At 38.7% G+C, this 15,907-nt stretch overlaps 2 protein-coding genes and 1 pseudogene across 2 annotated transcripts in view; all 3 read right to left on the bottom strand.

Moving 5' to 3' along the window:
• Window positions 1-15,907, bottom strand: part of LOC122051209 (16.9 kDa class I heat shock protein 1-like) — a 28,987-nt gene that overhangs the window by 12,577 nt on the left and 503 nt on the right. The window lies entirely within an intron of this gene.
• LOC122051206 (histone-lysine N-methyltransferase family member SUVH9-like) lies at window positions 3,783-6,646 on the bottom strand. The gene has a single exon (XM_042612195.1). The coding sequence runs from the start codon at window positions 6,543-6,545 to the stop codon at window positions 3,981-3,983; it is 2,565 nt and encodes an 854-aa protein (XP_042468129.1). The 5' UTR covers window positions 6,546-6,646; the 3' UTR covers window positions 3,783-3,980.
• Window positions 12,858-12,993, bottom strand: LOC122054284 (annotated as a pseudogene).

Here is a 15,907-nt window from a genome sequence, read left to right as displayed (position 1 = left end):
GAATTCTTTATTCAATTTTTTTCCATTTATTTATTTCTAGATTCTGATTAACATAAATTGCAAATACTTTTAGTAACGACATTTGTGCTTCCTGCTTCATTTTAGTGCTTTTGCTGAGAGTGACCGATCATTCGCTCAAGCATGATCATCCATTTGTAGGACAGTTGCAAAGAGAGTTAAATTTCAAAGCTAAAAAGATACTTGTAAATGAAGATAATATACGATAATGTATCTTTAATATATGAGACTATTTTGTTGAACACGGATCCATTAAAAAAAAAAGCCAGATTAGAAAAAGAAATTAATCATGGACGAATCTAGAGAGTTGTCCCAAGCTGGGACATTTAGAGTATTGATTCTAATCTATGAGTTGGGAATTAAATAATGATGGATAATCAGATCTTATATATAGCAGATTATTGACACCTATAACTATGACAATAACAATCAAATCTTTTATTCCACTAAATGAGGTCGGCAACATAGGAGAGACTATGAGTTGATAAAAAAACACTTTAAGTTTGGATGTTTTGAACTATTATCAATTTTGGTGTAAATATTTTAGATGACTGATTAGCAACAAGTTGATAGATTAATAATGTCATTTGAGATTATAACGACACTCTTGCCAAACTAAGAGTAAGAGTGCACCCAGACTTGATCAGACGTACATATTAAGTACTTATCCATCAAACTATAAATCTTTGTTACAAAATAACAAGATGGGCATGGATGAGCTAGGTTAATATGTAGGGTTGAGTTTGTAAGCCCAAATGTAAAGACCAATTGGTTCTAATCTATGAGTTGGGTTTTAAAAATGATGAATAATCAGATCTTATATATAGCAGATTATTGACACCTACAACTATGACAATAACAATTAAGCTTTTTATTAGACTAAGTGAGGTGGTCGGCAACATAGTATATAGACTATGAGTTGATAAAAAAACTTCAAGTTTGGATGTTTTGAATCATTATCAATTTTGGTGTCAATATTTTAGGCGGCTGATTAGCAAAAAGTTGATAGATGGATCTACTTGAATTTACCTCTTTCCATACCATGGGGCTGGTTCTAAAGGAGCCCTTGAGATGACAGATTCATCTTTTTGTTAATAGATTAATACTGTCGTTTGATATTATAACGACACTCTTGCCAAACTAAGAGTAAAAATGCACCAAGACTTAATCAGACACATTAAATAGTTATCCATCAAAGTATAAACAACAATTTACCATTTAAATTTTCGAATTTATCAAAAGACGCATGTTACTTTGTACTTATCAAAGGACGCACCTTTTTACAGTGATTTTTTATTCTGATTACTTTTTTTTTATTTTCTCTACCATTTCTCTCTCTCTTCTCTTTTCTACTATGCATGTAACATTTCTTCTCTTTTCTCTCATTTTTTTTCCTTTCATTTCTTTACATAGCTCTTCCTATGCATGCATGCATGATAACGTGAGCTTAAAAAGTTTCATGAGAAGCCAATTTTTCTAAAGACATTTTAACACCCCTAAGAAGCCAAAATAAGCACTAGATAGCACTGTTTAACTTTTTATAACCCCAGAAATTCACAAGAACTAAAATGGATGCAATCGGAGTTATCTAAGTCCATCAGCAGATTTAGATCGAAACCCACTGATGGACCTAGAGAGTTCCGATTGCACCGATTTCAGTTTTTGTGGATTTCTAAGATTGCATGAAGTTCAAATATGCTATCCATTATTTATTTTGACTTCTCAAAGGTGTTAAAATGTAATAAGAAAGAATCGCCAAAATTCTCCGTGATTCTTTCTTATTATATTTTAACACCCCTGATTCTTTCTTATTATATTTTAACACCTCTGAGAAGTCAAAATAAATAATGGATAGCATATTTGAATTACTTACAATCCCATAAATCCATAGGAATTAAAATGAGTGTAATCAGAGCTTTCTAGGTCCATCAGTGAATTTTGACCAAAATCCACTAATAGACCTAGAGAGCTCCGATTGTACCCATTTCAGTTCCTGTAGATTTCTAGGTTGCAAAGAGTTCAAATATACTATCCATTGTTTATTTTGACTTCTCGGGGGTGTTAAAATATAATAAGAAAAAATCGTCAAAATTCTCCACGATGGACCTGATATGTATCATATCAGGCCCAACGAGGACTTGATATGGAATATATCAGGCCCAACATGGAGAATTTTGACGATTTTTCCTTATTACATTTTAAAACCTCTGTGAAGTCGAAATAAATAATGGATAACATATTTGAACTTCTTACAATCCCAGAAATTCACAGGAACTGAAATGAGTGTAATCGGAACTCTCTAAATCTAACAGTGAGTTTCAATCAAAATCCATTGATGGACCTAGAGATCTCAAATTGCATCCATTTCAATTCCTATGGATTTTTGGGATTGCAAGGAGCTCAAATATGTTACCCATTGTTTATTTTGACTTTTCGGAGGTGTTAAAATGTAATAAGGAAGAATCGCTAAAAATCTCCACGTTGGGCCTGATGCAACTCCAGAAATCCACATGAATTGAAATGGATGCAATATAAAATCTCTAGATCTATCAGTGGATTTTGACTGAAACTCACTGTTGTACTTAGAGAGATCCGATTGCACCCATTTCAGCTCCTGTGGACTTCTGGGGTTGCAAGAAGTTCAATTATATTACCCATTGAAAAGAATCGTCAAAATTCTCCACATTGGCCTGATATGGAATCATATCAGGCCCTTGTTAGGCCTGATATAATACATATCAATCCCAACATGAAAATTTTTGATGATTTTTCCTTATTATATTTTAACACCTCTGAGAAATCAAAATAAATAATAGATAGCATATTTGAACTCCTTGCAACCTCAGAAATCTACAGGACTAAAATGGGTATAATCAGAGCTCTAAGTCTATCAATGAATTTTGATCGAAACCCACTGATGAATCTATAGAACTTCGATTGCACCCATTTCAATTCCTATAGATTTTTGGGGGTGCAAGGAGTTAAACGGTGTTATGCATTGCTTATTTTGGCTTTTCAGTGGTCTTAAAATGTTTTTAGAAGAATCAACGTGCAAAAGAAAGAAAAAAAAGAGAGGAAAGAAAAGATGTGTTGCATGTATAGGAGGAAAGAGAAGAGAGAGATAAATGACAGAGAAAATAAAAAAAAAAACAGTCAAATTTGTCAAGAGGGTAGAATGAGAAGAGCACTGTAAAAAAAGTGAGTCACTTGATAAATAACAAAGTAACATATATCTTTTGATAAATTTGAAAACCTAAATACACCTTTTTGATAAATTGCCAAACTATGTTATAACATAACAAGATGGACATTGATGGGCTAGGTTAACATGTAAGTTTGAGTTTGTAAGCCCACGTGTAAAGACCAATTGGGACCTGAAGAAGTAGACCTGTTATATATGTTTGGGATAACAGAGGGAGTGGGGACTAGCTTTTGTAAGTTTTAACATGAAAGAATGTGTTAAATAAGTCGAGGATAAACTCTACTCCTTGACCTCAAATCTCCAGGGAGGAATTTTAAATATACTTAAATATCAGGTGTTTTCCACCTTAACACTTTAGCATTTCGGGCTGTGTTGAAGGGCATCAAAGTCCAACCCTTATCTCATCTAGACTTTAATACCTAATATCTAATATAAACATCAAAAAGGTTCTCACTAAGCAGCTTAATATTTTCAATTGGATTTGACCGTTTATTAATTAATTGTTATTTTACCAAACTATATGAAAGAAATATACCTATAGAACTTTTTATCTCATCTAGAAACATGCAAAGTTACCAAAATTCTAATATTGCAAGCTGTAGCAAGGTAGACTATCAAGATTTGCAAAAGCCTAGAAAACATATGAGAAGAAAAAAAAAACACTAGTGATAAGGAAAAGAGTAACCAACCGTGATCTTTTTTTGTGAAATGAGATCTTGAAAGTTGAAAATGGGAGAAATTTCCCTTCTTCATCGATCACTCAATCTTGATCCCCATAATCGATACTTAGCTCCCTCAGCGGAGGAATGTTTTCCATTGCAAACACCATCAAGTGAGGATGCGATTGATAGTTGTGATCATACAGCACAGGTTGGACAAACGCGTTCGGCATCGTACTGTGGCCAAGGTAGCACCCGACGTTCCTTGCGCACGAAAGGTCCATGGCGAAGCGCGGCCCAGGAACGGCATCAAAAATCTCCCGCAGACTTCGCTTCGGGAACACCTCCGAGATGTTCCCCCATTTCGCCCAATTGGGCGGGAATTGGCTCGTCCGAACCAGGTAGGTGGAGTTCGTCGGCGCCTCCTCGCTGGGGAGCACGTCGCCGCTGAATTCACAGATAAATGAGCCGGCGCGGATAACGTCCAGCGACCGCAAGCCCCAGCCAATCGACAGCGACCGGAACACCTCAAGTTTGTAACGGAGCCCCTTCTGACTCACCCTGTTAGGGCAGCTACCTGAGCAAGGGCAGGATGGGCCGCACTCGTAGATCATCGGCTTCCCGCGCAGGAGGATTCCATAGGGGTCGTAGGGCATTGCTCCGCCATTCTTCTGGATGCATTCGCAGTCTAATGAGCAAACGCCCGAACACCTGCAGCCCATTATCTTGATGGAGCTCCGGCAAAGCAGGGCATTAGTGAGGAAGTGAGGGCGGGAGCGATACTTGAAGAACAGAGGCTCGTTGTCGAGGTCGATGTCGTTGAACAATCGCACGGGGTTTGCACCCTCGGCGCCGCTGGAGATGTCCCAAGATAAGTAGCCATTAGGATATTTCCGCGCCCTGAGCTCCTCCGCGAGCTTAAAGACGGAGCTCCCCATGGGCGGTTGGCCCTCCGCCCGGCGGAGGCGGAACTTGTACGCGGTGAAGCCGGACTTGGAGGTGTCCGTCCAGGAGTCTTGCAGGGTGTAGAGGCCGTCGTAGACGTAGACTTTGCCGCTGGGGCTGTCGTTGTAGGGGAAACCGCGGATGACACGGATCTTCCTATCTCTGTGCTTGTTGTATTGAAGAGCAAGGTTCCCAGCCCGGAGTTTCTGATCGGCATTCAGGCGAGAACGATCGCGCTGCTTGCCGCCTTGACCAGTGTAGATGATCTCGTTGCCGTTGTCCACATCGTCCTCGTAGCCGCCAGAGACGATGATGCTGGTCACAATGGGCACGCCAATGGACGAAACGGCACGAGGGACATAATCGATGCCGCCCTGGGGGACGCCGTGAAGCCCCACGACCTGCAGCTCCGACCGGTAGAAGAACACGTCTCCGATCAACAACCCAGGGATATCTCCGATGATGCGGTAGTCTCGGTGAAGCCACAAGCCGCGATCCTTCATCTCCCGCGCCGCTTTGAGGTCGGGGCGCGCTCGGCTCCGGTAGCGCGTGCGCAACGAGTCGAACAAGATGCGAACGTCGCGGACGGCGCGGCGGCAACTGACCCAATCATCTGCAGACGAATAAGAGGCGGTGACCAACTCGCCAGAGCGATTCTTGGCGGCAATGGAGGACGTCAGTATCCGCTCTCCGGCGACGACCGTTACCAGCGTCATTGGGGCGAGCTTCGACTTCTTGGCGACGGAACACTTGATGCGTTTGTTGTCGAGAGAGGCGAGAGCTGAGGAGGAGACGTCGTCGGGGGAGACGACGAGATGAAGCGGCCGTAGTGGTTTTGTGGAGACGGTAAGGTGGGTGCGTTGGCGAACGCGGCGATGGTCGACAGAGTCCATAGCGGCAGTGGAGAAAGGGAGGGCGAGCTTCGACTTCTTGGCGATGGAACATTTGATGCGTTTGTTGTCGCGGGCGGCGAGAGCTGAGGAGGAGACGGCGTCGGGGGAGACGACGAGATGAAGCGGCCGTGGTGGTTTTGTGGAGGCGGTAAGGTGGGTGCGTTGGCGAACGCGGCGGTGGTCGACGGCGTCGGGGGAGCCGACGAGACGAAGCGGCCGTGGTGGTTTTGTGGAGGCGGTAAGGTGGGTGTGTTGGCGAACGCGCGGGTGGTCGACGGCGTCGGGGGAGCCGACGAGACGAAGCGGCCGTGGTGATTTTGTGGAGGCGGTAAGGTGGGTGCGTTGGCGAACGCGGCGGTGGTCGACGGCGTCGGGGGAGCCGACGAGACGAAGCGGCCGTGGTGATTTCGTGGAGGCGGTAAGGTGGGTGCGTTGGCGAACGCGGCGGTGGTCGAAGGAGTCCATAGCGGCAGTGGAGAAAGGGGATCTAGGGTTTTTGGTGTGAGGCGGAGGCATTCCGCCACTGGCAATGTTGGAGGAGGAGAAAGACGTCTGTGAAGGACGAGGAGAGTCCTTGATCTCTCCCTCCTCCAACTCGTCGCTGCCGTCTTCGGAGGGGGCTTGGTCTTCCCGATGCACTCCGGCCAGGTGCTGCATCGGGTTTTTGGGGTGAGGCGGAGGCACTCCGCCATTGGCGATGTTGGAGGAGGAGAAAGACGTCTGTGGAGGACGAGGAGAGTTCTTGATCTCTCCCTCCTCCAACTCGTCGCTGCCGTCTTCGGAGGGGGCTTGATCTCCTCGATGCACTCCGGCCGGGTGCTGCATCATCGGCGTCAGTGAGAGCGGAAGACGAGCAATCGCCGCCTTGGAAGTTTCACTACACTTAATTCAACGGCAATAATCGAAGGGTAAAAATAAAAAAGGGCGCCTCCCACGACCCGCCCCACCCCGATCCGTAATTCATATAAAATGACGATATTGTCCTTCAATAATTATTTAATATTATTATCTTTTATAAGTCTCCCATCGTCTCATTTTAATGACAAATGACGAATATACTCATTCTCAACATCCTCATTAATACGTCATTAATATGGAGAAGGTAAATCATGAATGACTACTAACCTTTAGAATAATAATTAGTAAATAAAGGAGACATTTATCTCTGTTTTATCAAGATTTAAATTTTAAATTTTATGATCATAATATTTGATGTGCTACTATCCCATCCTGAGAGAGGACAATCGTCTCATTTTATCATAATCATCGGAAGATGATTTTTTTATATGATAATCTTGATGGTCAGAATATATGAGTAGAAAATAAATATAAAAGTTAATTAATTATTAATATTTAGAGCTAATTTAAAAATAAGTAGAAAAATATATAGAAAAGGATATAATTGGCTTTATTTTATATTACTGGACTATTTTTAATAATATCTTAAAAATTAAAAAATATTCATTTTAACTAGTCAAATTCTAACTATTTAATATTTTTTTAATACCCAACTCAATTCGTAATTCATATCATTCGGTATATTATGCAATATTATTATCTTTTTCGACGCAGTTCACAATTATTTATTAATTGTTTCAGTATATTCTGAATAAATTTTACTGATTATTAAAATAAATCTAAAAATATAAACATGTTATTGTCCTTGCAGAATCAAGTTGTCATAAACATTTGGAACTATTAGAAAATCATGTTATTTTTATCCATTATCAGAATAAATCTGAAAATATAAACATGTTGTCACCATCTGCGGTGCAAAATGAAGTCGCCATGAACATTTGGAACCACTAGAAAATCGTCGCAGCACAGTAGCCAGGGCCCTTGCTATTAATTTGGTGCCAACCGAAAAGTCTTCCTCTATTCGGTTCATGCTAATTGTATCACATATTCACACGTCAAAAGCATTTCCATTTTGGTTCCTGCTAATTACTGTAATTAGGCATGCGTTTTACGGGCTCTTCTGGTGTATAAAGGAAATCCAGTTGTTTATTTTCGCAAATACTCTAGGAGGTTAAGGAATAAAACATAGGAAAAAACAAACAATTAGGGGGGAAATGATTTAAGGAAATATATATATATATACACACAGCGTTTTGATAACCGAGACGTTTTAAAAATAATTAAATTATAACATTTAGACAATAACGCCTTCATGTACTGAGACGAAGATGGTGAAAGTAGTTTTAATATGAAGAATGTTATTATATTAACTAACTAGAATGGATTCAACAGCTTTCTCTTTAACAGCTTATTCCAGTGGTCTCATCTTAAATGGCATTTTAACAACTTCTTTGTGTTTTAGATGTACGTACGAACAAAAACTCTGACCTCAGAGAACTTCATAGCTCGGCTCCAACGAATACAAAGAATCCCACACAAAAAAATTGTAGTAATGAGTTCTGTTTGATATAGCTGTATTGGTATCTTTAATTATAGCCGGTCTAGCCTATAGGCTATAGGATAAAAACTACCTCCACTAACTATAAAGTAGTATTTGTTGTGAGAGAAAGAAAGCAGAAAAAGTAAGAAAATCAGCAATAAAAATTAGTGAATCGGTTGTTTTATTTTGTATTATTTTTTTTCCAATTGAGGTTTCTTTTCTTCTTCAATCTGGAATCTGCACCTACGTTAATAGATCGAAGCGCCGTTCCATAGGCTCATCCATTGTGGAAGCGCGAAAGTATTTTCCAGCTGTAACAGCTCTGAATGTCAGAGCGCGAGGGGTGACAAACAGCAGGCAATAGGGCATTTGAACACTACGACGGCTTTTGGTTTGTGCTGCATGAATAAAAATGAGAATCAATTGAAAATTTAAAAATACCCTTAAGATTACCATTCGTTCACATGATCACATCCTTTTCTCTAAGCCTCTATTTACTCTAAAGTATCAAAAAAAATAATTTATAATAAAAAATTATCCTTCGAGAAACAGAAGAGAAAGATGAAGAAATTCATTCTTTTACATGCTAATTTCTTTTGATAGAGGAAAATTGATACCTGCAATATAATTTTATAAATAAAAAAAATATATGCGTTATTTTTTGGACACATGGTATAATTTTATAAGTTAAAAGGATATATATATATATATATATATATATATATATATATATATATATGTCATTTTTTAGTATATATTGTAATTTTATGAATAAAAAAGGGTACATGTATCATTTTTTTCATTCACTGCTTTTAAGATGATCAATTTTAGCTTCAAAATTATGTTGATGAATTGTATTTTTCTTCCTCTGAAAATTTTAATGTAGTAATTATGAAAACTTTTCCATTGTGAAAACTTTTTCTTAGTTTTACTTTCCGCTCTCCTAAGAAAACTAACCATAAAAAAATACTCTCTCATCTCTCAAAAAATACACTCTCCATCCACATCCTCCGCGACTATTTCAGCGCAGAGCAGCTTCACAAGATTACTATCTCAGGCAAATTGTGAACATAAAGACTACCATCGATACAGCGAATATATCGACGAATCTGATTGGTTGGAAGTTAAAAGAACTTTACTTTTAGAATGAGGTATCAAACTTGAGGAGAGGGATGAGCTTCATCCATTCTCAAAAATTTAAATTTCATTCCAATATTTCATTCTCATTCTCATTAACTAAACACAACAAAAAGGAATAATTTCAATTTCTCATTCTCATACCCCTAAACCAAACGCCACCTAAGAGCATAACTTGAAATTATAAGCATATGGCGGAAAGGTCCATGGGTCGATCCCCGGGGTGTCACTGCCTGGGGTTAACGTCTCCGCTATGCACTTTCCACCTGTGTACCTGCATTTACTTCCCTCCATATCCGTGGGACCGGCTCTAGAGGGGCCGCTGATGTGGCGGTTCCACATTTTTGAAATTACAAGCATATGACTCATATTTCACAAATTTATTGATATTGGTAAAAGTAAATGAAAAATGACTGAAAAGTAGACTTTAATACAAGGGAGTTTTAGTCCACGTTAAGAGGCCTCCATGGCTGATTCAGTATTTGGGATAATAATTATAACAGTCGGGATCGAAATTTGACAAGAGATTTAATCATCTTTGTTGATCCGTGTCCATACACTTATCAATTTAGATTTCTATTGAATTTACACGTGAAACCGTCATGAGAGAGTCGTTAATGTATCATATTTTTTTCAGTCCACATTAAGAGTTTTACGACATAAAAGTTGATTTATATTCTCTCTTGTGCGCCTTCCCACATAAGGGCATTTCCAATGTTAGGTTTATGAGAGATTTGTAAAATCTAAAAATTTGAATAAAAAATCTTGAATCATGGTAGAGGGTGAGGTTTGAGATTTATAGTTTAAGAGTAGTAGTGAAAATTTAAACCTGCTCTTTTGTCTCGAAATTGATGTAATATGTATGAAACTATGCAACTAATGTTATAAATTGGATCACAAAAAACTTATTTAGATATCTAACCATGAGAGATGTTTCAATAAGCTTTTATATTATTGATATGATATATTGGGATTATAAAAGAAAGTTTATTTAGACCTCTAACCATTAGAGATGTCCTAAGGAGGGTTCAGGACCTGAATTTTATTGAACTCGAACGGATCAATTAATATTTTTGTCACGTGATTGCTTAACCTAAAACGGTCGAACATTAATTGTAATTGCTTAGAAGGTTGATGGCTAACTGATGATATTTCAACCCATAGTGAATACCATTAATTGGTTATTTATTATTACCGAGATTTATGAGCATATATAAAAAAGCTGGAAAATAAACAAGGGTAAATCTAAATGGCTAAAATTAGGTCTGCTAGAAAAATAATTAGATACTAGTTGTGCACACGCGTTGTGTGTATAATATAATAAATGAATACATGTAAATTTTATAAAATGAAAATTTTCTATCAAGTAATTAAATAACATTATTCAATGATAATATGATTTATTCTCGAGTGTCGCCCTTACGTCTGTAAGGGACTCTTCTTCATAAAAAATTAATTTAATTCTTTATATTAGATATTAAACTGATAATAAAAAATACTATACTTAATCTTAGTTAAAATGTTACTCTTTTTTTTTTTTGATGAAAAGGTAAATATATATCATCAAAAATGCACAAAACATACAAGGTGATCATGGGATCTCTTATGTCATGTCTGACGAAGTATCAAATTTGGAACGGGAACTATGGTAATGTACATGTGCTCCTCGTGTACCACATATCCCTTGTTAGGGTCGAAATGTGCTAGGGGGGGAGGGGGTGAATAACTCGTTGCGCTCGTCGTTGCTTGCTTGTTTCTTGGTGATGATATGCAGCAAAAAGAATAAGAAACAAAAATACAACGCTAACATAAGGATTTACTTGGTATCCACCTTAAGAAAAGGTGACTAATCCAAGAATCCACACATACGAGCACTCTCCACTAATAAAATCACTCCTTTACGGTAACTACCGAAGGCAGAAAAGCCTTATACAAGCCCACACAACAAATGCAACTCACGCAAGAAGAAAACACAAAAGATGCAAATAAAAACTCCTTCTTGCTTACTTGTTGTTTGTTGTTGCCTCTTGAATCTTGGAAGTGTACCTACACTTATCTCCAAGAGTCTTCGAGATCTGGCTGTGAGAGTGGAGAAATCACTGTGGAGGTCGCTGAAGTCGTGTGGAGAAGAAAATCGAAGAAGTGGAAGCCGCGTGGAAGAAATCGCTCGCCAACGTCTATAACCTGCACAACGGTCGGATCCTAATCGATTAAATTACTCTCAATCGATTGGGGAGGCTTTGAATCGATCGGTTGATCGATTCAGAGTGTCTTTGTGCTCTCTGGAAATCGCCTAAATTGATTGCTCGACGATTCAAGGCTTATCGTGCGATTTTCATCGCTCCAATCGATCGCCTGATCGATTGGAGTTTTCAATCGATCAACTGATCGATTGAGAAGCTCACTGTTCGCTCAGAAACTATCCCAATCGATTGACCAATCGATTGGGAAAGTTTTGGTCGATTACCCAATCGATCTAGACCATTTCTACATAAAATCACGTCAACCAATCGATTGACTGATCAATTGACCCCCCCCCCCAATCGATTGTCAAGTAGAAAATTGTGTAGAGCTTGAAATGAGCTTCGTTTCGCATTTGAGATCACCTGATTCCGATATCCGAATCAAAAGTTATGGCCTTCGGAAGTTTACTACGTCCGAACTTCCTAGTTCCATGTCAACTCCCTATTGGACTTACGACCGCTAAGTGTTTGGTCAACTTTTAACCCATCTGGACTTTTTCTCCTCACGTCAAGTGTCCGGTCAATCTCGACCCACTTGGACTTACCATCTCATGCCAATTGTACGGTCCTCCATGACCCACTTGAACTTCCTTCCACCAGATGTCCGGTCACCTTTGACCAATCTGGATTTCCTCTTGCCAAGTATCCAATCAATCCTTTGACCTACTTGGACTTCCAAACACCAGGTGTCCGGTCAACTTTGACCCACCTGGATTTCCACATGTATGACTTCACTCACCAGGTCTTTCCATCTACCTAACTTCACTGACTAGGACTTCCCATCTGTCTGACTTTATTCACCAGGACTTTCACCTAGCTTCACTCACTAAGGTTTTCACCTGACTTCACTCACCAGGACTTTCCATCTGCCTAGCTTCACTCACTAGGACTTTCATCTGCCTGACTTCACTCACCAGGACTTTCACCTAGCTTCACTTACTAACTGGTCAACCTTGATCAGAGAGAAATTGCACCAGCAATCTCCCCAAATGGACGATTGTATCTGCAATCTCCATGTATTGTCAAACATCGAAATCCAAATATCAAAATTCAAGCCTAGTCAACCTGGTCAACCTTGACCCAGGGGATATTGCACCAACATCCCTGTCTCCTCTGCACATGCTGGATGCAAGCTAAGCCTCAATACCATATATTAAAGCTAAGGTATCAATCAGCACTGCCTACTATCTCTGTCCAGCTACTCATGTGTTCGCATCCTCAATGTCCACGCTATGCCATGTGTCTCCTGCAAGTAGGTGTCCTACATCTCCTCATCTCCTCCATGTCTCTCGCATCTCCCATGTATCTGTGAGTCTCCAGTGACTCTAAGCAGTCTCAATCCATCTCCTCCTGTGTCATGGGTAAGGGTACACCAGACCCATGCAATAGTGCAATGTAAGGTGATGATCAAGAATCCCAATTACTGTAACGGACTCCCCCTTATAAGAAATTAATTTAATATCATATTTGATCTTAGCTAAAAGGTCAAGAAAAGTATGCTTTCTAACGTCACTGACCAAAGGTATTTATAGAAGCTTCTCTCCTCGTAGTTGTTGGTCTCAGTGCAGCCGACAAAAGGGGGTGAATTGTCTGAAACCAGCGTTTAAAAAAAATTAATACAAGGTACTTATAACAGTGTTGTCAATCCTAAGATGTGAGACTATGATTAATGAGAAAAATTTCCAATAATAAGTTACAACTTAGTCTCGAACTTTAGATCCATGATTGATTAATGAGAAAAAATTTCAATAATATATCGCAGGCGAGTCTTGAACTCTAGATCCCTGATTGATGTGTCTGTGGAAATTACTAATAAACTTTGAAATTATTTTGGGTATGGAAAGAAAAAATGACATTAACGTAATTTAATTTTGGGCTTCACCAAATTAATTGAGAGTTAGTTAGTAAAGAGTCCCGATTCTTAATAAAATAGTAATATAATAAGATTATTATTGATATTTACACAATAAATTACTAATTAGCCCTTAATCTATTTTTTTATGTTTGATATGTCTTGTGTTTTTATTTATTTTTAAAAATTAAATTAAAATGTTAATCCTTCAAAGATGTGGTGTATGTAATTAATATCAATAACTAGTATTCTATTCCAATATTCTTGGGAAGTATGGATTGACTAGAGAACATAAAGTGTCATCTTGCAAATTAATGGTCAGCCATTAATCTTATTTAAACGAACTAAACCTAATCATCATCTTACCATTTGCTTATACGATAATGGCACAAAGAACACTGATAAAAAAAAATCAAAATAGCGAGTGGTTTGTTCCTCCATCGCCTAAGAGCACAAACTAAACCAAATCATAATCTTACCATTCGCCTATACGATAATGGCACAAAGGACACCGATCAAGAAAACTTAAAACAATGAATGGTCCATTCCTCCATCGTCTAAGAGCATAGAGGCATTGTATCTTAATCTCAGGGAGGAACAAAACAAACTGACAATGGAAATGAAAGATCTGAAGGACGAGATGAATGAGTTTCTGATTAGGAGTTGCAAAGACACTATGGAGGAATACGTTAGGGATATATTGCTAGAGGAATTTCCTCTGTCGAAGATGTATGAGCTATTTTTAGAATGCGGGAAAGAAGAAGTTGCTCGTAAACTTGTCTTTGTGATTGTGGTTCCTGATAGCTCTTCTGCGCAGTGATTTTATTTTAGATTTACATTATGGTGTTGCTCCATGCTTCTATGCTATGAATAAAAATATGATTTATGTCAGTTCAATTTATAAAATTTGACATGTCCTACATTTTATTTATTTATTTTAAATTAAATTAAAAAGTTAATCCTTCAAAGATGTGGTATAAGTAATTAATATCAATAACTAGTGTTCTATTCTAATATTCTTAGGAAGTATGAATTGACTTGAGAACACAAAGGCTACGTTTGGTAGGGTGTAATCTGCCTTGTAATGTAATCAAGATTACATTACAAGGCTGATTATTTTATTTGGTTTAACTTTAAACTTGTAATGTAATGTAATCTCGATTACAAAAGGTAGTGAAGTTTTGTAATCTGGATTATAAAGTAAATACTATGTAATTTGATTATATTACGAGGTCACTACTTAATTAAAATTTGAATGCCAAATATACCCCTAGTCAGCCGCCACCCTCCGTCATCACTTGTCGCCCGCCATCGCCGGCCGCTGGTCGGCGGCGACCAGCGGTGACGACCGCTAGTTGCCGGTGGCTGCCGCAAGCTTCGACAGAGGTGCGGCGACCCGTCGGTAGAAGCGCAGGATATTTTATCATTTTATAATAATATGAATTACATTTCTTATAAAAAATAATGGATACCAAACAAAAGAATGTAATCACCCTTGTAATCAAAGATTACATACATTATATTACCAAACGTAGTAATGTAATCAAGATTACATTACATTACAAATTTGATTATATTACAAGCTCCATTACATTACACCCAACCAAACGTAGCCAAAGTGTCATCTTACAAATTAATGGTCAAATATTAATCCTATTTAAATGAACTAAACCAAATCATAATCTTACCATTCGCCTATACGATAATGGCACAAAGAACACTGATCAAGAAAATTCAAAACAGTGAGTGGTCCATTCCTCAATCGCCTAAGAGCATGGAGGCATTATATCTTAATCTCAAGGAGGAACAAAAGAAGCTGACGAAGGAAATGAAAGATCTAAAGGGCAAGATGAAAGAATTTCTAATTAGAAGTTGCAAAGACACTACAGAGGTGTTGGTGCAATTTGCACTAACGGTCTAACCCAGGTTTTGATGAATGACAAGTGAGTTAAGTTAGGTGTTATCTTGATCAAACGCATGTACCAAGTGTGCATGTTTCGGGATGTTTGATTCCCGATTGGAAAAGGCTGGATGTGCGATTTCGATAGATCGGGATATGCAATTTCCGATTGGAGAACACCGGATGTGCGATTCCGGTAGATCAGGATGTGCAATTCCCGATTGGAAAAAACCGGATGTGCGATTTAGGTAGATCGGAATGTGCGATTCCTGAAGTCCAAATGTGTGATTCCGGAGGTAACTCTACACTTAGTAAGTAGAGGTAAGTCACTAGAGAGAGTTACCAAGTGAGAACGCGGTCCCCGTTTGAAGGGACATTAGACGTCGGTCCGATTTAAGTCCATTTCATAAACCTAAATCGAGACCTTTGACTAGATCCTGGTTTTGGAGGAACAGAATCTAATTACTACTATTTACTATGATTGTGCTAATTTTGTTTTATAGGGTACACTTTGTATTATTGGACTAGCATATTTTGTAGGACAAAAGGAGCATAAAGGCTTCTGGTGAACAGTGCTTGAGGCGCCTTCCAAGTGAAGGAAAGTGTCTTCCTACTGTTCATAGAAGGCACCTTCAGCGGTGTTGAAGGCGCATTCCACAG

The sequence above is a fragment of the Zingiber officinale genome, chromosome 3A (assembly GCF_018446385.1).
Source record: "Zingiber officinale cultivar Zhangliang chromosome 3A, Zo_v1.1, whole genome shotgun sequence".
Classification (NCBI taxonomy): Eukaryota; Viridiplantae; Streptophyta; class Magnoliopsida; order Zingiberales; family Zingiberaceae; genus Zingiber; species Zingiber officinale.
Note: the sequence above shows the minus strand (reverse complement) of the source record. Positions and strands in the feature narration are given on the sequence as shown.

Bases quoted from the DNA above. Each gene is read 5' to 3' on its own strand.
- LOC122051206 (XM_042612195.1), bottom strand. From the start codon at position 6,545: ATGATGCAGCACCCGGCCGGAGTGCATCGAGGAGATCAAGCCCCCTCC.